This window comes from Myiozetetes cayanensis, unplaced genomic scaffold (genome assembly GCF_022539395.1).
Source record: "Myiozetetes cayanensis isolate MyiCay16 unplaced genomic scaffold, myiCay2020 scf5-8, whole genome shotgun sequence".
In the NCBI taxonomy this organism is placed as follows: domain Eukaryota; kingdom Metazoa; phylum Chordata; class Aves; order Passeriformes; family Tyrannidae; genus Myiozetetes; species Myiozetetes cayanensis.
This window is the reverse complement of record NW_026087742.1, coordinates 3,657,511-3,678,677: the sequence shown is the minus strand read 5'-3', so window position 1 is coordinate 3,678,677 and position 21,167 is coordinate 3,657,511. Positions and strand designations below refer to the sequence as shown.

Below are 21,167 nucleotides of genomic sequence, written 5' to 3'. Positions count from 1 at the left end.
CAGACTTTCACACTGGGGCAGAGCAATCCCTGTTTCACCTTCTTGGATATCATCTTCTCTGGCTGGAAAGTGGAACTCCTAATTAACCTTGGGGGTTACACAGATAAATAGTATTTGAGAACAAGTACCTAGTATGTGTTTCCCAGTGTTGTAAGGATTGTCTGGGTTACTATATTGATATCATTTTTATAAGAAAATGTTCAACGTACATTACTGTTCCACGTAACAGTTTCAGATGAAGACTTTTGAAAGTCAACAAAAAGCATTTCCAAAGACATGCTGAAACCTACACTAGTGCTATTTACCCTGACTTGCAACATTCTGCATAATATTCCTTTTTGCCTTCAATTAATAGAAGCCTCCTTTGATCCTTTGATGAGGAGAAAGCAGGGTTCAAGTGTATTTTTCTTGATCTGATGACTCTTTGGTTTTGTGTTGGTATCTGTTTCAGAATTTCAAGGTGTTTCCTTGGGAGACATATTTTAGTGCTGTTGGAGAGAACAGAAAAAAGCTTTTGCATGTGGTTAATCCTACATCCAGTTAATCACTTGAGCTATTTCAGATAGTTTTGTCAGAGAAGAGTAAGGTGGTATGTGTTATCTTTTTGCCTTTGGTTGTCTTTTACACAGATACAGCTTCTCTTTGTTTTATCATGTGAATAATGAATTTTGTCCTCTGCTCTGTAGAAATTAGAAATATCCATGACCTGATATAAAAATTTCAAGTGCCTTTTAACTCAGTGAGTAATTTGTATATTGGATATCACTGGATATATTTGCATATCATTGGACTACTTTAAGGGATCAAATAAATATCAAAATTGCTGAAAACTGGCATTTTTTTTCTCCTGTTGCAAAACAGCACCTGTTTTACCTTCTGCTCAGCTGCAATCTGTGGCAGGAACAATACAGAAGAATTTACTATGGACAGTGTGAGGAGGCAGGAGAGCTGTCAGAATATGGTGTACTTGTGAATGAAATCTACTTAGCACTAGTCAGCACAGCACCCTCACCTGACAGCTAGTGCTTGGAATGAACAGATAAAATGCCTCCTCTGAGACAGGGAGTTGTACTTTATGCCACATTTTTGCACTGAGAACACATTAAACAATTGATATTAATTCAGTTGGATTTTAAGTATTAAGTATCTTTCAGGCATAATAAAACATGGTAAATACCAAACAGAAATTAAACGTATTGGTTTAAAGCTCAACTGCTTGTAGCTTGTATCGTGTAGTTTTGGAGCCCAATGGAAACTTATATTCAAGAGTGGACACTTGATATCTGAAATATGTTTGCAAGTTAATTACAGCCTTTGCCACAAACACCAACAAATCTTATCTGTGATGTTACAGTAGAAGCAAACCTAAACCAAAGTATTTTTCAAAATGCTTAGTGATCACCCTAAAATGTGTAAAACATTGCTGAACTCCTTTTTTTATTATTTTTTAAATTTTTTTAAAATTTTTTAACTTCAGATCTCTTTTTGTGGGCTTTATTTGAGATCAAATTTTGCATCAATATGCTTATCATAAGAATATTACAGGCTTGCTGGGTTGTAACTGAGGGCATAGTGTCCTGTCTTCTGTAGTTTCTGTCTTAGTGTTGAGAGCTGAAGGTTTTGTGTTTCTTAACACATAAAGCTCATTCCTTAAGCCTGTCTTAGGATTTGAGTTACAAGCTTGATCAACACCAAGTTGTTTGATGCTGGGTTTTTAGTAGCAAAGCTCTTACATATTAAAAGAGTAGGTAAGGCTCTTCCTAGACACTAAAATATTTTGTGTTTTCTGTATAGTGTTCCAACTTTCAGACTTTGTGATGTATCATTAAGAGCAGAGAAAAAATTGGGTTAACCTGTTTTGAACTGAAACCATAGTGAAGTAGTTGTTTGTAGTCACTTGAAAAGTGTTCTTTTAAACACCGACAGAACCAAGATTATAATCTTTTGGCATTTATACAGTAGTACAGAACAATGAAGAAATATAACTCAGGGCCTTGTTCAAAGGACTGGAGGTCACACCAGTGGATTTGGTTTCTAACAGTACTGATGGTTCACTCTCCTTTTATAAATTGCTTCAGTTTCCCATGTCACACTTTGAATGACTATAAAATGGGGCCGCTGTCAGCCCATATAGTTAAACAAATTATTTTCAAGATTTTAATTCATCTTCAAGAATTTTGACTTACCTTGATGAAAGTTAATTCAGTGCATATTGTGTATAGTCCTGGTTACTGTGTGGTATATGGAGAATTCTGGTTGCTGAAAAACAGCCTATTGAGGTGTGGATAAGAAGTTATATTGGATAATGATGCAGAGTTTGACATATGTAGAGTTTGAGCAAAATAAGCTGTATACAAGAACTGGACTTGCCATCTTTTTGTGGAGTTGCTTCAGAAACCCATAAACTCTATCCTGAAAAATCAGGAGTGGTTTTGAAATGCACTTAGAGTGCAAGATAACATGTGCTCTGCATTGGGAACAGATGCCGGCTACATTTCAGTTTTAAACTAGGGCATTTCAAATGTCACAGCAAGCCAGCACTGAGGGACTTGGCCTTGGAAAGAGCCAGCTTGATATAAATGAGTGTTCATGTGATAAATGGGATCTATTACCGAATAAGGCTTGTCTTTTAATGTCTCATGCCACAGTGGTGCTGCATTAGATCAAAATGTAGTTGTATTTCTGTAGAGCACAAATGTACTTTAAAGCTAAACCTTCATCATGAAATGATCTATACTTCTTCAGTGGGAAATTCTGGAGCACAGTTTTAAATATAAGAAGGTTTTATGTCCTCAAAGCATTTAACTTCTCTGCTGTCATCAGTTCTGAAGCAGCTTTGACTCAAAGTTGCTTACAAAAGAAAGGTATGTGTACCTCTGCCAAAATAGCCATGTAGAAAGCACCTGATCAGCAATTCCTAAACTGAGGATTGTGACCTAAATGGACTGTGAGCCTGGAATACAAGGGACATTGTAGTATTTTGGTGTTGCTTCCTCAAGTGAGATTAGAGCTGTGAATGCTTCCAAACACCCAAGTTAGGTAATTCTCCAGATGGGACCAGCAAGGCAGCCCTTGGTTTGACCTTGTGTGTGCAGTGGATGTTCTGCAGAAATAAAGTTACAAGGAAGCAGCTGCATCTTCTCTTTCACCTGCTTTTCCATCTTTAAATTCATTATGAGTGACTCAAGGTGTTGTTCTTTCACAAATAGAATATGGCCTTGGAAATGGTCCTCTAGTTTCTAGATAATTATATACAAAAAAAAAAAAGGTCACTAGTCACTGTTTTGAGGGTTTCACTGTACCCTGAGGCTAGTGCATATGTTTGGTGAAAATGGGTAGATGGATAAAAACTGAAAATATTATTGATTGTTCTATCGAGAGTGGCACTAGACCTTGAGGCTTCAGTTGGTGCACAATGTCTGGTGAAAATGGGTGGGTGGAGCATTAGCTTGATAGCTTTCCAAATTTCAGCTTTGTAAACACTTCACAGAGAGCTCATCATTGCCATTTGAAATTTAAGAAGGCTTTTTTTGGTTTGTTTTAGTGTATTCTTGTCCGTAGCTTTATCTGAGCAGCTTCAGAGCAAACCCCATGTATAGTCCACTGTCTAGTGAGATCATGTTGCTGATGACACCCTTGATCATTTGATCCCTGTCTTAGACAGGCCGTATTTGAATACAGGAAATGACATGTTGAAGCATCCTTATGGAAATAAATTATTCTTTTTCTAGTGGCAGTTCTCAGTTAAGGGGAAAAAGAAATAGTTTTTGGCTCTCACAAGAGCCTGACACAATATTGGGTGGTGAAAAACCAAAACATGAAACAGGGGTTTTTTCAAAGACTGGGGTCTCCTCAATTATTGTAGCTGAAAGGGGAGGTAGGAGGACTGCCTGTGTTGGAAGGTGGAAAGAACAGGTAACCATGGGATTAGATGAATGAGAATTAAGGATTGTGAAAATTCTTGTCACCTGTGAGAGCAGAGTCCTTGGCATGGAAAATTTGACTGTTAGAACATCTAACAATAAGAGTTGTGATGCACCTGAAGAATAAAACAAAACAACCCAAAAAGTATCGTGGTTTTTTTTTTTTCGATAAAAATGGGTCAGTGACAAAAATAATCAGGTGAAAAATATCCTAGTAGTGATTGCTGAGCTTTGTTATCAAACCAGTGAACCTGTGGAAGTCATTGCTGAAGTACAAGGAACACAGATTCACTGATTTTACTCGGCCTTTAACAACAGCAGATGCAGAGGCAGTATTTTCTTCAGGTCAGTTTATTAGAGTAGTTCAGTTTTTTATTTCAGAAAAAACCCACCACTTAGAATCCCTTGGTTCGAGTTTTAAGTGGTAAGATAAATTAGAAACAATCCATTCAGTTGTCTTATGGTGTTTAGCAGTCAATCAAATAGGCTTTTGGAGGCAAAACACTTCAGCTGTTTTCTCCCTTGCTCCCTCTTTACTTTAGGGAATAAGGAGACTGTAAGTGTTGCAGTTTTGCTTGTATTTCATTCCTTCCTCCAATCATAGAATCATAGAATTAACTGGGTTGGAAGAGACCTCCGAGATCAGTACTTAGCTAGATAGTGATCAAATGATAAATAACTAATCACATATATAACAAATCACATATGCTAGCATGTGCAATCCTAACACATGTTTTAGTGTTTTTAAAATGGGCAAGTGTTAAATATGTGAGGCACCTTCTGTCTGCATCTCAAGTTAAACATTTACTGAAACTTGTATAGGTACAGTGTTCTTATTAAGACCAAGATATCCTAATCTAACAACAACAGCAAGTCAGTTCATGTCTAATTTTGTCAATAGACTTCTCTAAGGAAATAAAAACTGTAATTGAAGATGAGATTGGAACACAGTCACTGCTTCTTACTTGCTGGTTTAAGTGGTTTGGATTAAGATCAGAGCATGCAGTAAGGAGAGAAGAGTCTGTTGCTCTGCTTGTTTTTAAAAATTAGTTAGTGTGTCTAGAGGATTCTGAGCAAGCACACTTCACATCCAGATGTGTGCAGTGCAGTGCCCAAGAATCACTCACTGCTGTCAAGCTTTTTTGTTCTGCAGTTGAAAGTGTGATGGGACTGGCAAACACTGGATTTTTGTGTTGGCCTATGGAGTGTACCTTTCTTAATGAAGTTATGCTTTTGGGGGTCATGTCTTACTGTATTTTGCATTACAATAGTAGCCCAGCAGCCAATTGTTGGGTTTCTGTTATGCAAAGTGAGGTACAAGGATACAGCAGGTGATATTTCCCACCTCTGTATTCACATTTACTTATGAACAAGTGAAATCAAATTAACCTGAAAAGAAGAATCTTCATTGAAAATACAGAAATCATTCAGTGATTTGAAAAAAAGAATAGGATTTAACTGGAAGGTGCAAAAACCCAGCCATTAAGAACCTCAAGTCAAATCTGTTCCTCCAGGGGAAAAATATGGATAAATGAAGAGTAGTGAATCACAGAATGGGCTGGATTGGAAGGGACTTTAAAGATAATCTGATTCCAATCTCCATGCAGTGAACCGGGACACCTTCCACTAGACCGGGTTGCTGTCCAGTCTGGCCTGTAACATTTCCAGGGATGGGACAGCCACAGCTTCTCTGGGCAACCTCTACTAGGGTCTCCCCACCCTGACAGCCAAGAATTTCTTCCTAATATCCTATTAAACCTATTCTCTTTCAGTTTGAAACCATTCCCCCTTGTCCTGTTGCGACATACCCTTGTAGTTCTTTTCCTGATTCTGTAGTTTCTTCAAGGGAAGGTCAGTTTTGAGTGAGTTCCATAATTTCATATTTGAAAACAGTGCAGCCCAGCAGAGGTCTACAGTCTGATATTCTTACCTGAAATTTCGTTCTGAGAGTTGTACAAACATGGGACAAAAAAGGTATAGATCCTTGAGTTTAAACGTTTTTAGGATTCAAGTGAAGATATCAGGTTCATCAGTATTTATCTTTTCTGAAAGTGCTTTCAAGGGAATATTAGGTTTGTTATAACCTGTTTTCGTTGAATGAGGACAGTGTGAATTAAATGAAAGCTATGTGCTTAAACATCTAGTTCAGGAAAAGACCACATTTTTGTCAATATGCTTTCTTTTTCCTTGTTCATGTGTTTTGTACAGTGGTGTCTTTAAGTGCAGTGGTGGAGCAGTTTGTTTATGGGGAATAAGGACATAAATTTCCGGGGGCCTTGCCTTATTCAGTACGCATTTATAGATTTCTTGTTTCCCCTTAATTTCTTCCTCTCACATCACCTTTCCAAAAGTTTTCCACTGTATTTTATCCCTTAAATATAGGGGAATGGTACTGGTCTTAAATGTTACTTTTCCAAATGCAGCATTAATAACAAAATTGAAGCTGGGTTTTCTCTAGTTGAAGAGAAGATGTAGATTTGTAGGTAATGTTTGGAAGATCACCTTTCAGTTCTTTACTAAGATAACAATACCGTATGAATTGTTTCAAGATTTACATTTATATTCTAGTTCTTCACTGTTTAGGTTTTTAGCTGCCAATACTCATTAGCAGGGACTTAACTACTTCTTCAGTGTTATTATTTTAAAAAAGTAATTAATCAGTGTTTTTCTTTACAGGGAGAAGAGAATTTATCCAAAGATTAAAACTTGAAGCAACCTTGAATGTGCATGATGGATGTGTAAGTTACCTATTGCTTTTTATTTTGTTGAAAGACGTTAAATTTTGATTTTGTTGCCATGGTAATAGTTCCTTACCTTAAAAATGCAAATGCTATGCATTTAAGCTGAGCAGGACAAATCTACTTACTGAGACCTACATCGGAATTCTCGAGGTATTTGTTTCTTAAACATCTGACACTTTATCTTTGAACCAAAGTATCTGATCCTTGTCTGTGTCTAGTGCTGAATGAATTAATATCCAGTACCAGTAAAACACATTGTTACTTTTTCAGTTAGAACTCACGTTAAGAGGAATTTTTAGCAGTTTCTTGCTATGTTGATATATTTTGTATTAGTGTTTTGAGTGATTTATTCTTTAAGTGTGATTCTTCAATAGATCAAGAGTGATCTATTCTAAAAAGCAAATAAACAAGTGCTACATACTTAGTTAAAGAGACAAAGAAAACAAAAACAAGCCTCCCCTGAAAGGCAATACTGTAAATAGAAATACTGTTTACTTAAATACTTAACTATTGAAAGTGGTCCAAATATTTTAAATCATATTCTTTTAAATAAAAGGATTCACTTGAACTAGGTAGAGGGCAAAGAGGTTGCCATGTCACCTTCGATGAATAGAGCAGAAATTCATGACTCTCTAAGTCTCTGTTGTACAAGATGTCTGAAAAGTGAAAGTATTCTATGAAAAAAAAAAGAAAACTTAAGTGTAACTTTCATACCTGTCCCAGTTTAAATGAGACAAGGGTCTTTTGCTGAGGATGAATTAGGAGGAAAAGACCCAAACTTCTCTTTCCAAGCAATTATAAATCCAAAATTAAGAGGCTTCGATTGAAGGAAAACAAATTATGGAAAAGGGAAAATAACAGCCCTTTATTAAAAGGTATGTGTGTATTAACAGGAACACGAAAAAAACCCAAGTAAAATAACTAAGTAATACTCCTATACCCACCAATAATCCCCTTCAAGAACAAAACCGATAAACCGGCAAAAAGAAAATAGTTCAATTTCTTGCACCCTTTGGTGCAGTTCCAACCACAGTCAGCAGGGGGCGCCGTCGGGTCACTGGAGATGCAAAATTTGTAATGTCCTGTACCATTCACCAGGTGGCGCTGTTGGGTCACTGAAGGTGTAAAAAACTTGTAGTGTCCTATTGTAGTCACCAGGTGGCGTTGTTGGATCACTGAAGGAGTAGAACTTGTAATGTCCAGTGCCTGTCACCAGGTGGCGCTGTTGGATCCTTGGCTGCCGCCAGGTGGGGGTGGGGGAAAGGAGGGGAAGGAAAAACAACAGCAATAAAACAGAAAGTTCTCCCAATGGAAGAAAACTCACAAACTTCAGCTGATTAGGGTCTGTTGTAAGCAGGGCTTGCAGTCAGCCAGAGGTGAGCCAAGAGCAGCAGCCAGAAACTCCCCTCTGACAGGAAAAAAAGACAAAGGAGCCCGGCAGTGTCTGCAGCCCGCAGCAGCCTCTCACCCCGGCAGAGAGAGAGACTCTCCTCCCCCCCCAGCCTCCACCCCCTTCCAGTCACACACCAGCCAACTCCCCCCCTTCGTTGTCAAGGAAACAAATCTCGACTATTAGGGGCTCCAGCCGATTCCTTTGTTCAACTAAATGGCCCATCATACAGAGCACGCACACACACACACACACACACACACACACACACACACACACACACACACACGGCAGGAGGAAAGGAAAGAAAAATTCCTTGCTAAAAATACGAACTATGACAATACCTTAGCATGTTTATTTCTAAAGCTGTTCAGATGTAAAGATTATTTTAGCTTGAGTTGCTTGCACTTGTAATTTTAAAGAAAAAGTGTTGTTAACATCCACCCTTCTTGAGATCAGAAGGATGATTTAAATGTTGCCTGTATTTTCGAGACACTGGAGAGGATGGGGAAGTCAAGGATTAGAATTGTTGTGTATAAAATGTCAGTTACTTTTCCTGTACTGACTACCATTGTAAGTTTAATGTTCAGGTATAGATGGTGTTGATGTAATAAAACAATTGCATTGATTTACCTTTTTTTTTTTTTCAAGAAACGTTATAAGAATGATGTAAGGTCTCATCCAACCCAAACCGTTCTGGGAATCTATGTGTAGATTATTGGTCAATTTTTATACTCAAGATTGTAACAGTGATTTTTTTACTTTACAATTCCTCTTCTAGTAATTTTTCTTCTCCTCAAATACTTCAGATGAAATTTTTCAAGTTTTTTTTTCCTGAAATTGATTAGGTTTTTTTATTTTTTTCTTAATTGTCTTGTAAAAATAGGATTTTTCTCCTATAAAAACAGAGGACAGGAAAATAGTGTTGCTTCACTACCTGTTAAAAATGGAGTGACTGATCTCTATTTTAATTTACATCTGGGCCATGTAATGGAAATTGCAGATTTGGTGTGGGCTATTTAGTGTTTCTTGGATCTGTCTGGTGGATATGTATTTGAAAGCTAGTTTTTATTTGATTATGTTAGCTTTTAAAGAATGCTTTAACATGTGGCCTAACTTAACTGTTTCTGTGTGAGGAAAATGTTTTAATTGTGAACTTACAGCATTATGTGCAGGTGTTTAAAATACTACTACAGTTTGGAAAAAAAAGTCTTTAAAAGTTGGATTTGCTCAGAACTCTACACCTTTAAAGAATGGGATATTGAGAGTTCTTATGTCATTTACTGTGTGGTCTTTAGCAAGGAATAATCTTGTATGGACAACAACCATTTAGTGTAATTTCTTACTATTTGCTTTGAAAAAAAAATTGTGAAATAGAAGTCAATGGTATTACAATGCTCTTACTGATTAAAATACTTATACCATCAATGGTAATTAAGGTCTTTTGGTTTTTATTTCCCACAGCTGCTGAGTCAGAATGCATTTCAAATGTGGGGAATTAATGCTATATTGTCTTATTAAGGGCGTTTCTGGATTTGGGTTTTTTGGGGTGTTTGGGGTTTTTTCATGAGGGTTGGATGGCAGGGGTTTGTGGGTGTTTTTTGGTTGCTGTTTGCTTGCTTGGATGGGTTTTTTAAGAAGTTTTGCATTGCTCTGTTGAATACGTTGTGACCTATATTCTCTATATAAAGCATGCTATGCAATTGGACGTGGTGGACAACTTAAGGCAAGAAATTTTTTTACTTATTGAGGATAGAAGTAAAGTCCAGGTTCCTACCTGCCATTTGGGCTGTGTTACACAAAAGAGAGATCCTGTGGGAAACACAACTGTATAATCATACTCACATGGGATATCTGTGAAGAAGGGATTAGTTGCTGGAATTACTTCAAGTACACATGCTCCTGTAGCACTAATATTATCATAGCACCTTCTTGTTTGAGATGTATTTTCGTCTCAGAGTTTAGGTACCATTATCTTTGAAACAGTCTAGTTTTCCACTTGGTTTGAAGACACAGTTCCTAACAGTAGTATGTGAAGTAATTGAATTAGTCTACTGAGTCACTGATGTCTGCTTGTAACCTTATCATCCAGGGCAGGATTTCCCTCTTTCAACAAGATTCACATTGTCAAATTCAGTGAAGTTGTACGTGTACCAGAAGTTGCCACTTTCTAAGCTCTGAAGGGAGCTTAAGATGATGAGGAAATGTATGGAGTTAGGTGAGCTGTTTTCTTTGTGAAGTAATTAAATCCAAAGGCGAAACATTAAAAGCCAATCAATTTGGACCAGTAACAATGAAGCCTGAGGAAAGTAGAGGATAAAGCAACTCTAAACCATATTGAATTGCATTAAAAATATGGCTTATTTTCTTCCTGTTTTGGCCCTTGGAAAGCTGAGGAAGGTAGAGATGCAGAATGTAGATGGAGACTTTGACATGAGCAAATACTATATTTTTAAAGTAAAGAGGATTACCTGGAAGAATAATTTCTCATTTCTTTGTATAGACATTCAGATCAGTAACAAACAAACATCCTTTGTGGCACACATCTCCTTCAGGATGGCACTGGGGAGCAAGTAATTTTTAGATGTAGACCTTAAAGCTATGCTTAAATTAGCTCAGGAAGGTTGTGTATTGTTAGAATGTGCAGTTTTTACCTTGTCCTCCACAGATGAAAAGCACTGTCTTTTCCACCCCCTTCCATGCTTGGGAGATCTTCCTGGTATTCTGGATACCTGCAGTCATTTTTATTTCCTTTCTTCTGTTTCTTGTGTTCTGTTAATTCATGCTGTTCACAAAAGAGTTGATTTTCCTGTCACTTGGCATAGAAGTGAGGACTTTGCTTTTTCAGTTTTTTAAGGATTTGCTCCTTATGCCAATACTTAATGCCTCCTGCATTTTCTTTGATAGTAAATTTATATTTGAATAATTGACTAATGAATTAAAAGTGCCCAGTGCAAGGCTAGATGAGTGACAAAATTAGTCACAATTAATAACGTGGAATACTTAATAGAAAAAGCTAATTACACACACTTTGAGTTTTCTTACCTTGTTAGTAATTGTCTGTCATTTGTGATTAATATATCCTTTCTTTTGGCTCTAACACCTTTCCCAAGAATTCCAAACCCTTACAGTAGTCACTGTTTCATTATTCTTTTAGTTGGGTGTTAAGTAGCTGTGAAGGCAGTACATATGTAGCTTTTGTACAAACCAGTTTTCTAGCTAGTCCTCATTTTACAGGATATTTTAAAAGTGGGTTTGCTACCAACAGAACGAGATGAGAACTTTTATTTATCTGCTTTTGTTGAGCATCTATTTTAGTGATCCATGTGCCATTTTATTTGGGTTATTCAGAGTTGGTCAATAGGTTGTACTGGCACTGTGTATGTTGACTGATCACTAATTGAAAAGTCAGTGTTGTCTGGAAAAAAGATTAACTCATCCCACTGAGAGCCTTTGTTATTTTTTTGGTCTTATTTATGGACAGCAATGTCGAGAAGGTGATTGGGTACAGAATAAAAAGCCTGTTTAGTTATAGACCTCTAGTACACATCTGGTTATGCCATCTCACTTTAGGATTTGTTTTGAACCAACTTTGGCCTGGGTAGAGTGTATTGAAATTGCTCCACTGAGGCAATCAGTGCAATGAAATTGGCATTTGAAAGGAGAATGATTGATGTCTTGTGTAGGCTTGTGATGCTACAGTTTATATAACCTTGTCTCCCCTTTGCATCTTCAATGCTTTCTCTGCTTTCCTGTCCTTCTGATTTTGATTTTGCACATAAATATACACATCCACCCCCTCAATTTGTTTAATTTCTGTGGTAACTCTTCTTTCTCACATCATGTTTTTAATTCTCTTTGGTAGCTTCCTTGTTTTTTTCAGTATTTTGTTCTTGTTTCTATTCCTGTATTCCTGTATTAGCATTTTGGTTTCTTTAGGGCAATGATAACATTTTTCTGCCTGAAGGGAAATGTAGATGAAAATAAACATTCCCGGCTTTTGTGCTTGCCCTAGCTGTAGTAGTGTGGTATGTTTGACAACATTTTCTGAGTACAGTCACTGTCAGGCCAGGTTATTTCAATGGTAGATGGTTCTGGGGGCTGGTTGAATGAGTGATTCCGGGTGATTGACAGCCAGAGTTATAAGACGCTACGAGTGGCCATGCAGGGTCACACCAATGCTCAGTCAAACTCAATAACTTGGCCCTGAGAGTGGCTAGTATATATTTTTGAAGAAAGTTGAGACAGGGGAAGCAGATAGTAAGTGATGGGTATTTTAGAGAACACATCACACTTTAATGGATTGATGGAAGTAAAGATGTTTCTGATAATTTTTCATTTTTCTTTGATAAATATGCATATTCTTCCACTTCTGGTGTTCAGAACATTCCATGACAATGATTTCCAGTTTCATTAAAATGCCAAGTGTGTCATGTGATGGTTTAATTTAAGGCCTTCTGTTCCTATACAGTAAAGATCCACAGAAAATTATTTCTTACTTTTTCCATGTCAGTCAGGATTTCCTAAGCTTCTGTCATATCAAGGTAGCACAAATTACTTGGTTCTTGCAATAAAAATTGTTAGATACCTCTGAGCACCCTGGTAACTCTTTGTCGTAATTTCTTTTTTCAAATGGGCAGTCCTAGAAAAGGAGAATATGGGAGCAGGATCTGAACCAAAACTGGATAGTGTGGAAGACGTGGAATGCCGTGCATGGATGTATACTTTGACAGGATGATGTTTGCTTTTCTGTACATTTCCTAATGAGTCCTAATAATATTTGACTGCTGCTGAGTGCTGAGCTAACTCTGGCATGTTTATTGTAACACAGAGGTCTGTCCTAAGGTTCCTAGACTTTGAGGGTATCAAGGTGTTCTACATATAATCTACCTGAAACAGCTAACTCTGGATTTGCAAGTAACCCAAACTAAACTTGCAATTAAAACTAACTAAAATGCATGTACTTATTTTAAACAAAAATTGGTGTTGTATTTTGGGGGCTCAGAATGAAACGTTTGAATGAAGAAAAAAAACAACAAAACAACAAAACCATAAGAAAAGTATTTAGAACAAAGTTCTTTTTTACTAATTTTATAATCCATTCTGATTCATCATACTAAGGCAGTTGTTCTGCCAACAGAATATAGCCAGCAGAAAATGATGATGGCTGCAGTTTGACACTTTGAAGGTATTTTAGAGGTTACTTGAAATAATAATGGTTATGCATGCAGTCCTTGGTGCTTGTGCATGAGCTGCTGCTTGGAGGATACTTTTTGAGCTTCCTGGACTTTGAGTGCTTTCACAGCTTTATTTCAGTGACACCTTATAAAACACAATCTTGTGAAAAGGAGAATTGATAAGGAAATATATTGTAAAGCTCTTCCAATAAGATTCTGTACCTTCCTGTAGGATTCTTCTCTCCCAGCATACTCTTACTTTTCAAAAGGGATCTGGGATGGATTTTGCTTTTCCCTGAGAAAGGGTGGTCAGTGAAAAGTGCACAAAGCAATGGATATTAGAATTTGGATATGGTGAAGCCACAATAAAGATTGTGATACCTTCTAGATCAAATTTGGAGAACTCTATGGAGTAGATTTGGTACATTAAAGCACCTGAATGTGTAAAATCATGGCTAATGAGGCCCTTGTGTGAAGGCTTAATTTACCTGATGAACTCTTGAGAAGCAGAAGGAGTAATTGAGATGCCATAGGTGAAGCAGGTGATTCCCTTATCAATTTATTTTAAAAACACTGATTTTTTGATTTTTTTTTCTTTTTTAGTACTACCTGCTTAGAAATGACATAATTTCAATTGAATTTCTTAACTCCTATTTCTGTAGTGTTGGGTGAATATGGATGTTTTAATACAGTGAAAATTGAATTGCTGTAAGCCTAAACAAGTTTTTTTTAATTCATGCAGGTGAATACAATTTGTTGGAACGATACAGGAGAATATATTTTATCTGGCTCAGATGACACCAACCTGGTAATTAGCAATCCCTACAGCAGAAAGGTAAGCTTGTTTCTGGATACTTGCTAATTTTAAAATAGGTTGTAAGTTCTTATTTTTCAACATATGAAAGTTCTTTTTCAATATATTAGTTTTCAGTTATTAGTTATCATCTGACAGAGATAATATCATGCACTTCACAGTGTTTATAAATGGGAATAAAACCCCACAGTGCTTAAAAACCTTAGTATTCTAATCTCTTGCGACATAGGTATTATCCCATTTTATGGTACGTGGTCTGGCACAAAAGGAACGTGGTCTCACAACAGATTAGTGTCAGGACTAGAAATGGGATTCAGTAATTCCTGTGAAATCTTATAGTCAGATAAATTGTTTTCCTTTCACTTTCATTTTAAAATATTGTATTAACCTTTGCTCTATGTAATGTACTGAGTTGTCCTTCTGTGTGGTGGCATTGAAGTGTCAATCTTGATTAAAGTAATTCACTCTATCTTGAAATTACACTGCCTTGTGTGTACCTGTATGTGGATGCAGCAGAATTTGTACTGATACAAGGGAAGCAGGTTTTTGAGGAAGAAAGTGCCGTAAAGGCCTCTGCCTTTCCACTCCTGCACTCACGGGGGTTACAGTGCATGGGTTCCAGAAATGCCAGCTGGCATCCATCAGGTAGTAGCAGTGTCCCACACTTTGCTCTTTAAGGAACTGCTATAGTTTGATGGAACAGATTCTCTGAACTCTCTCCTCTCTCCTGTGCTCTCAGAGGCTGAGAACTAAATCGTGAAGAGGTGATGAAAAATTAAATGTGGTGAGAGAGCCAAAATGTGTGGCTGGGATGGTGGAAGAGAGTTTGAGTAGAAGGTGATATTTTGCTTTCCTGAAGAGTTATAGTGATTTGGAGAGTTGCCTGTGCCTATAGATAAGGCCCTTTTACTCACTTCCCAAAATAAATGTGTAGCTTTCAAACTTCATCTCTTCCTTTCAGCTCTTGGTGTCAGTCTGACAAAGTTCAGATCAGTGTCATTAGACTCGATTTTCTCTTGGCCTGGGAGTTCAGCTGAAGAAGAAAAGGTGTCTAAGGCAGTTGTGAAGTAGATGATGGGTATATTCCAAAGTGAGTGTTATTGGAGAAACTTTCAGAGTAAGAATTTTTCAAGCAAGTAAAAGATGTTCAATATTATGTGTTGTTCAGAGTTTATTTTAATATCTCACTGTCAGATAGTTGCTACATTATTATCTTTTTACATAATTTTTGCATTAAAATATTGTATTGTTTTAATAGATGCAGCAATTTAAGCTTTATGCTTTCATTGGACAATTTTGGGGTTTTTTTCTCTGTTGTGTACTACTGCTGTACTTAAACCTAATGAGGAATATAGGAGATGTCTTGTTTTCTTATTTTTTACAGTTAGCTGAGTTATTGTTTTTACATAATCACAGAGGAGGAGATAGATTTTTTTTAATTATTATTATTTTTTCCCCCAATACATACAAATGCAATTATAAACCATCAGGTACTATCAAGAAGACTTAGTAATCAGCTTTGTTCCTGAAATATCTAGACATGGGATTTTTAGTAGCTGTTAGGGCTGTGTTAGCTGATTTTCTCTGGCTTGAGTAACAGAATCAATACAGGAAAAGGGAGCAAATTGGTGTTGGTATTAGAACTGTCCTGTAATTCTGTCATCTTGGCAAATACCCTTATCACCATATTTTCTGTTATAAACTAGCTAAAGCAGCAAAACTAGACTTCAGCCATCTATGTAGTATCCTGTGTTAGAAAAATGTCTAATTTAATAAGGATTATTAAATCACAGAATGATTGAGCATGGAAGGTCCCACCTCCCTGCTCAAGCAGGGCCATCCCAGAGCACATGGCACAGGATTGTGTCCTGACAGTTCTTGGGTATCTCCAGTGAGGGAGACTCCACCTCCTCTCTGGGCAACCTGTTCCAGCGCTTGGTCACTCACACAGTAAAGTGCTTCCTCATGTTCAGGTGGAACTTCCTGGGCATCAGTTCCTGCCCGTTCCTCTTGTCCCATTGCTGGGCATCCCCAAGCAGAGCCTGGTCCATCCTCTGCCCCTCCCTGCAGACCCTGACACATATGGATGAGGTCCCCTCTCAGTTGTCTCTTCTTGAGGCTGAACAGGCCCAGCTCTCTCAGCCTTTCATCATAGAGAGTTGTTTCAGTCCCTTGATCATCTTTGTCAGGACAAAAATATTTCTTGCATGGTAGCAACAATGTGAAACCAGAGGTGGGATTGACTCCTGACATCTTCAGCTATCATCTGAACTAGGGTACCTCATGGACTTCTTGCTCTGAGTTGCTCTGATACAAAGTTCCTAATTTCTGTTGAATATGTGTTTTTAAAATGTTTTCAGTAAAATGCAGAGATCTAAACAAATCTTTATTTATTGAAATAAAATTAATAGATTATATTTCCTGAGTTTGATAATTATTTTTTTATTTTTACTACTAAGCCATGTGTACCATTCAGGATATGCGGATACACTGTTAATCTTTCTTTGTGTGAATTATTTAAAAGGTGGGAAATAGCACTTCTGAAATGTTAGGCATGAGCTATTACTGAAAGAACAACTTCATTTGCATAATGTTTTCTTTGATTAAGTTAATTGAGTGGAAATTTGGAAGTAATTTTCATACTCTAAACAACTTGGGAAGTATTTTTTTCCTAATAGAAGTGGTGAAAATGCAGTTTGGTTTAAGTGCTGCAGCTGGAGGAAATAAGGTAAGAATAGAATGTTCACTAGTGCACAGAAAAGCATAAGGAGGGTTTTTTTCAGTTTTGGTATTCTAATAAGAAGTATGTTAGGAAGTATAAAGGGTGACCACAAAGTGTTTAAAATCAGCTGTGATGGTGAAGTAAATCATAGGCTTCTCTGTTTGTACCGTAGATGAATGACTTTCACTGAGATAAGTCTTGGTTATTGCCCTGTAATCATGTTCTTAAATGTTTATTTATTTATGGCTAATTTCAAAACATCCCTCCCTGTAAACTTCAGTTCTGCTTTTTAGAGTGAGTTTATTTTATGAGTAACATCAATTTTTAAAGGCTATAAAGTTGGCTTGAATTATGATGTTTTGTTCTTGACTTACAATATTCCAGGTCTTATAAATCCTCTCCCCATAGCTTGTTGGCTGCACCATCACCTTGGAGTAACATTTCACTTTGAGAAACCTGATGTGATCTATACCAATTACTGTAAAAACAAAAGGTGGCAGTTGCATTCCAGTCCTTTTATTTTGCAGACAACTTTGTGCAAGTGCCTAAGTGTATGTCTCTTGTGGAACCACTTTGTTCTTGGAATAAATTCAGTGTAAAACCAGTTTCTCTGTTCTCTTGTATTGCACTATAGGTCGGTGGCAGCCTGTGCATAACTCATGTTTCAAAGTACCACACTCGGTGTTATTTTCCCACTCTTTACTTGCTTGGAAAATATTAGCCTGCTACAACCTTCCTTTTTTCTTTCTTCCTCAGGTTTTAACAACGATTCGCTCAGGACACAGGGCCAATATTTTCAGTGCAAAGTTCTTGCCATGCACCAGTGACAAACAGATTGTATCCTGTTCTGGAGATGGAGTCATTTTTTACACCAATGTTGAACAAGATGCAGAGACCAACAGGCAATGCCAGTACACCTGCCACTATGGAACCACCTATGAGGTACCTCACACAAGTATATGATTATTTAAGATGGGGAAAATGCATATTTTCTTGCACTGTTTCCATGATTCTAACCAGAGTATTGAAAACTTTATTTCAGTGAGAATTATAGAACTTTTCTTCTATATTTTGAGGGTTTTCTTTTTTTCTTTTTTACTTTTTCTCTTGCAGTAGGCTTTAGCAAAGAAATGTGCTGTCTAAATTAAATGGAGGACTTTCCAGTTGTTAAGACACCAATTTTTTTTGCAAATGTGAATTCACCTTCACTGAATGAATGTGCTGCAAAGCAAAACTGATTTAAATTGTGCTGTGAATTTCTTCCTAAAGTAGGCTGGGAGGTGGGAGCAGTGACTGTTTACATTTTTATTTTTCTTTTTCTTCTTCCCCTCATGCCCTCCCTCCTCTCTCCCCCAAAACTTTTCAGCAGTTTACTGCCTTTTCTACAGCTTAAATCCTTCTAAGAAATGCTTATTTCAGCATGTGTGAACAGCTTAATTTGAAAACCATGTTTACAGTTTTAGGTAATTTTTCTATTGTGTATTCTAGTTAACTCTTTAGCTGTAAATTTAGTGACAGTGTTTTCAGTCCTCCCTTGGAAGTTTGGTTCATATAAACTAGGCAAGTGAAGAAGCAAAGTGTTAGTTAACTTAGGAAGATAATAAGATTTATTGATTTTTTTTTTTTTTGTAGTGGCAGCAAAATATACTACTTGTAAAACTTAGTGTGCATAAAATAGAAAAAATACTCCTATTTTCTTCTTAGGTTATAAATGTTCCCCTTTTTTAATTATTTATTTATTTGGGGGGTTTAACACTTCCAGGGGAAAAAATCCCAAATCCATTGCTTTTTTAACTGTTTAGCTCAGATTTCATAACAAGTTTTTAGATCTCTTTCTTTGCATGTTAAGTGAACAAAATAGTTTAAAATCTCTGCAAAAAAAAATTGGAGTGTATGAAGAAAGAAAGTGGCTGCAGGACTGCCAGAATTAATTTTTGATCATGTAGTAAAAGCATCCTTATGGTTGTAATTACACATGTTCCACCAAAGCTTTTTGTCAAAACATTTCCTGTCTGCAGGGTCACTTTTCAGGTCAGTCAAGTGAACCCTGTGATATTCCTTCTGTTTCTGGGATTTGTGCTTTGGTTTGGTTTTGCCTGGGTTTAATACAAGACTGTGTTTTCAGTTTTGCAAAACGTAATTCTGGATCCCTGGCTTGCGTCATCTGCTGTTATCTTTGAGGGTTTTTTTGATTGAGAAACTCCTGTTTCCTTTGAACATCATCAGTTCTCAAGGCACCCAGCCAACATCTTAAACTGCCTCTGTTCTCACTGAGGTTGACTATGTGTAGTCTCTGCTGCTCTGCAAATTCCCCTCGATGATTGGGTGTTCTCTGCATTGGAAATTAAACCTGCCTTTTCACAGCAACATCTGGAGACTGAAATGCTGTTTCCCAAAGCTGAAATGTCCTTGTAGGGCAGGGTGTCTGCCAGGTCATTGTCACTTCCTGAGGAAATCAGAAATGAAAGCAGCTCCCTGTTGTGGTTGTGTGTCAGGAGCAGTAACAGAGACCAGAACTGGCCTGTCACGGGAGATGCCGATTGTCTCTTTGCAGGGTGTTCTTTGTCATCAATGGTGATAGTGTGCACACTACAAGCTACTAAACCAGATGATAAATACAAATTTCGTGGATACAACAAGTTAAACTTGTCAAAACAAACCAGTAACAGCTTAAAAAATATTTTAGAAGAAATATGGAGAGCCTAACTGTCTGGCAAATGGAGATGTGAGTTTTGTTGTTGTCTCTAGAGAATGACTATCACTGGACAGTAACTGGTTGTAGGAGTGCAGTATTTTTTTTCAAAATCATTAGTTGAAGAGGGCAGGGACATTTGCCTGCTATATTGCACAGTTAAAATGGTCTTATTTGGGATGATTTTTATTCAGCAATTTACATTAACAAAATGCCACACAGTAATACATACATTTAACGTTCCACTGTCATGTTTAAGACACAGCAACAGAATTTATAGCCTTTATAAAAAGTATATTCCAAGTTGTATTATAAACCTTCGTTTTTGAGGACAGCTCAAATTTAAATATGTTAAACGTATTGTTATTTTTGTTTTGAATGACAGTAGTGTGATACAGTTTTGGTTGTTTATAGTTTTGAAGCGCAGTTAATGGAAGGAATATCAAAATCCCTGCGTGATATTGACTGTTTTAACAAACTGTGTCTCTTCACGAAGTTATTTTTCTTGTCTAGTTTGGCACTGAAGTTTAACATATCTAGATTTGAACTCCCTTCAGAAGCATAGGTTTATAATACATTTTTGGGAAATACTTTTTTATAAAGGCTATAAATTCTGTTGCTGTGTTTTAAACCTGACACTGGAACGTTAAATGCAGGTATTACTGTGTGGCATAGCAGACCTTTCTTTGAACCTTGGCACATGAAATAATTAATTGAATAGCAGGGAGTTTTAAGCATATGGCTGAGATACAGCTTCAGTTTCTGACATAACCCAACCTTGCCATTGGGAGTTTTCTGGAGTGGGAAGATAATTTCTAAATATCGTGATGTTGCTGCCCAGCTGTATGTAACCACATCATCACATTAAATATAGAACTTTGACTCACTGCATTCTCTAAATAACAAAAGCTAAGAGCTGCCCCTGAGGTATTAATTCTAAATTTGAATGTGGTATGACTTTGTACTGCTCTTTAAACTGGGAGTTTGTGATTGTTCAAGGCATTATAAAAACATCCAGTGAAACAGAGGAATGTGGAAATTTGTGTAGATTGTTATAAACTCTGAGATAATTGTATGATTGTTTTTAATTCTGGGTGAGAAGAGAATAAGTAGAGAGAGAGGGAGAGGTTCTTGAGGCGTGTTTCTGAAGAATTTGTTGTTTATATAAGGCCATGACAAATTTATTTTTACTCAGCCAAATGCTTTTCTTTATTGCCCTTTGTATGAATTGCATTTCAGAAAGAGAATGTACTTTTATGGACAACTCTTACCTTCATATTTTAAATACAGTAAAACAATCACATAGCCGTATGCTTTTAAAGTTAAATAGAAGGCTTTTTTTGTAGTTATTATAAAGGATTTTATACATATATAATGTGTTCTTGTTGACCTTAAATGTAGTAACAATGACTCTTGGTTATTGGAGTCTGCAGTTCTCTGTTTTAGTGCTTATAAATTCCTTAACATATTTGTAAACACCATACCTGAAAGTTGGCACATGCAAGTTATATTACATGTATATTGTGAAGTAGTATTAGTATGAACAAAACCAAAATACAGCTACTAGAAAAAAGAGCTTGCCACATTCAGCACCACGCCTGGAACAAAGCAAATGTTTTCACTGAAAGCTCTGCATAGGAATCCAGCAAACATGCTACAAGAATGTAGTGGACTAAAGAACGATTGGCTTTTATAACTCCACAAATAA

General features: G+C 36.8%; 1 protein-coding gene across 5 annotated transcripts in view; it reads left to right on the top strand.

Moving 5' to 3' along the window:
• The window catches only part of DCAF6 (DDB1 and CUL4 associated factor 6), an 84,193-nt gene that overhangs the window by 9,277 nt on the left and 53,749 nt on the right, over nucleotides 1-21,167 (top strand). For all 5 annotated transcript variants that reach the window (XM_050333642.1, XM_050333641.1, XM_050333639.1 and 2 more), the window contains exons 2-4: nucleotides 6,600-6,661; nucleotides 13,974-14,066; nucleotides 17,524-17,709. In XM_050333642.1, the coding sequence (XP_050189599.1) occupies nucleotides 6,600-6,661; nucleotides 13,974-14,066; nucleotides 17,524-17,709 (341 nt within the window). The remainder of the gene's footprint in view (nucleotides 1-6,599; nucleotides 6,662-13,973; nucleotides 14,067-17,523; nucleotides 17,710-21,167) is intronic.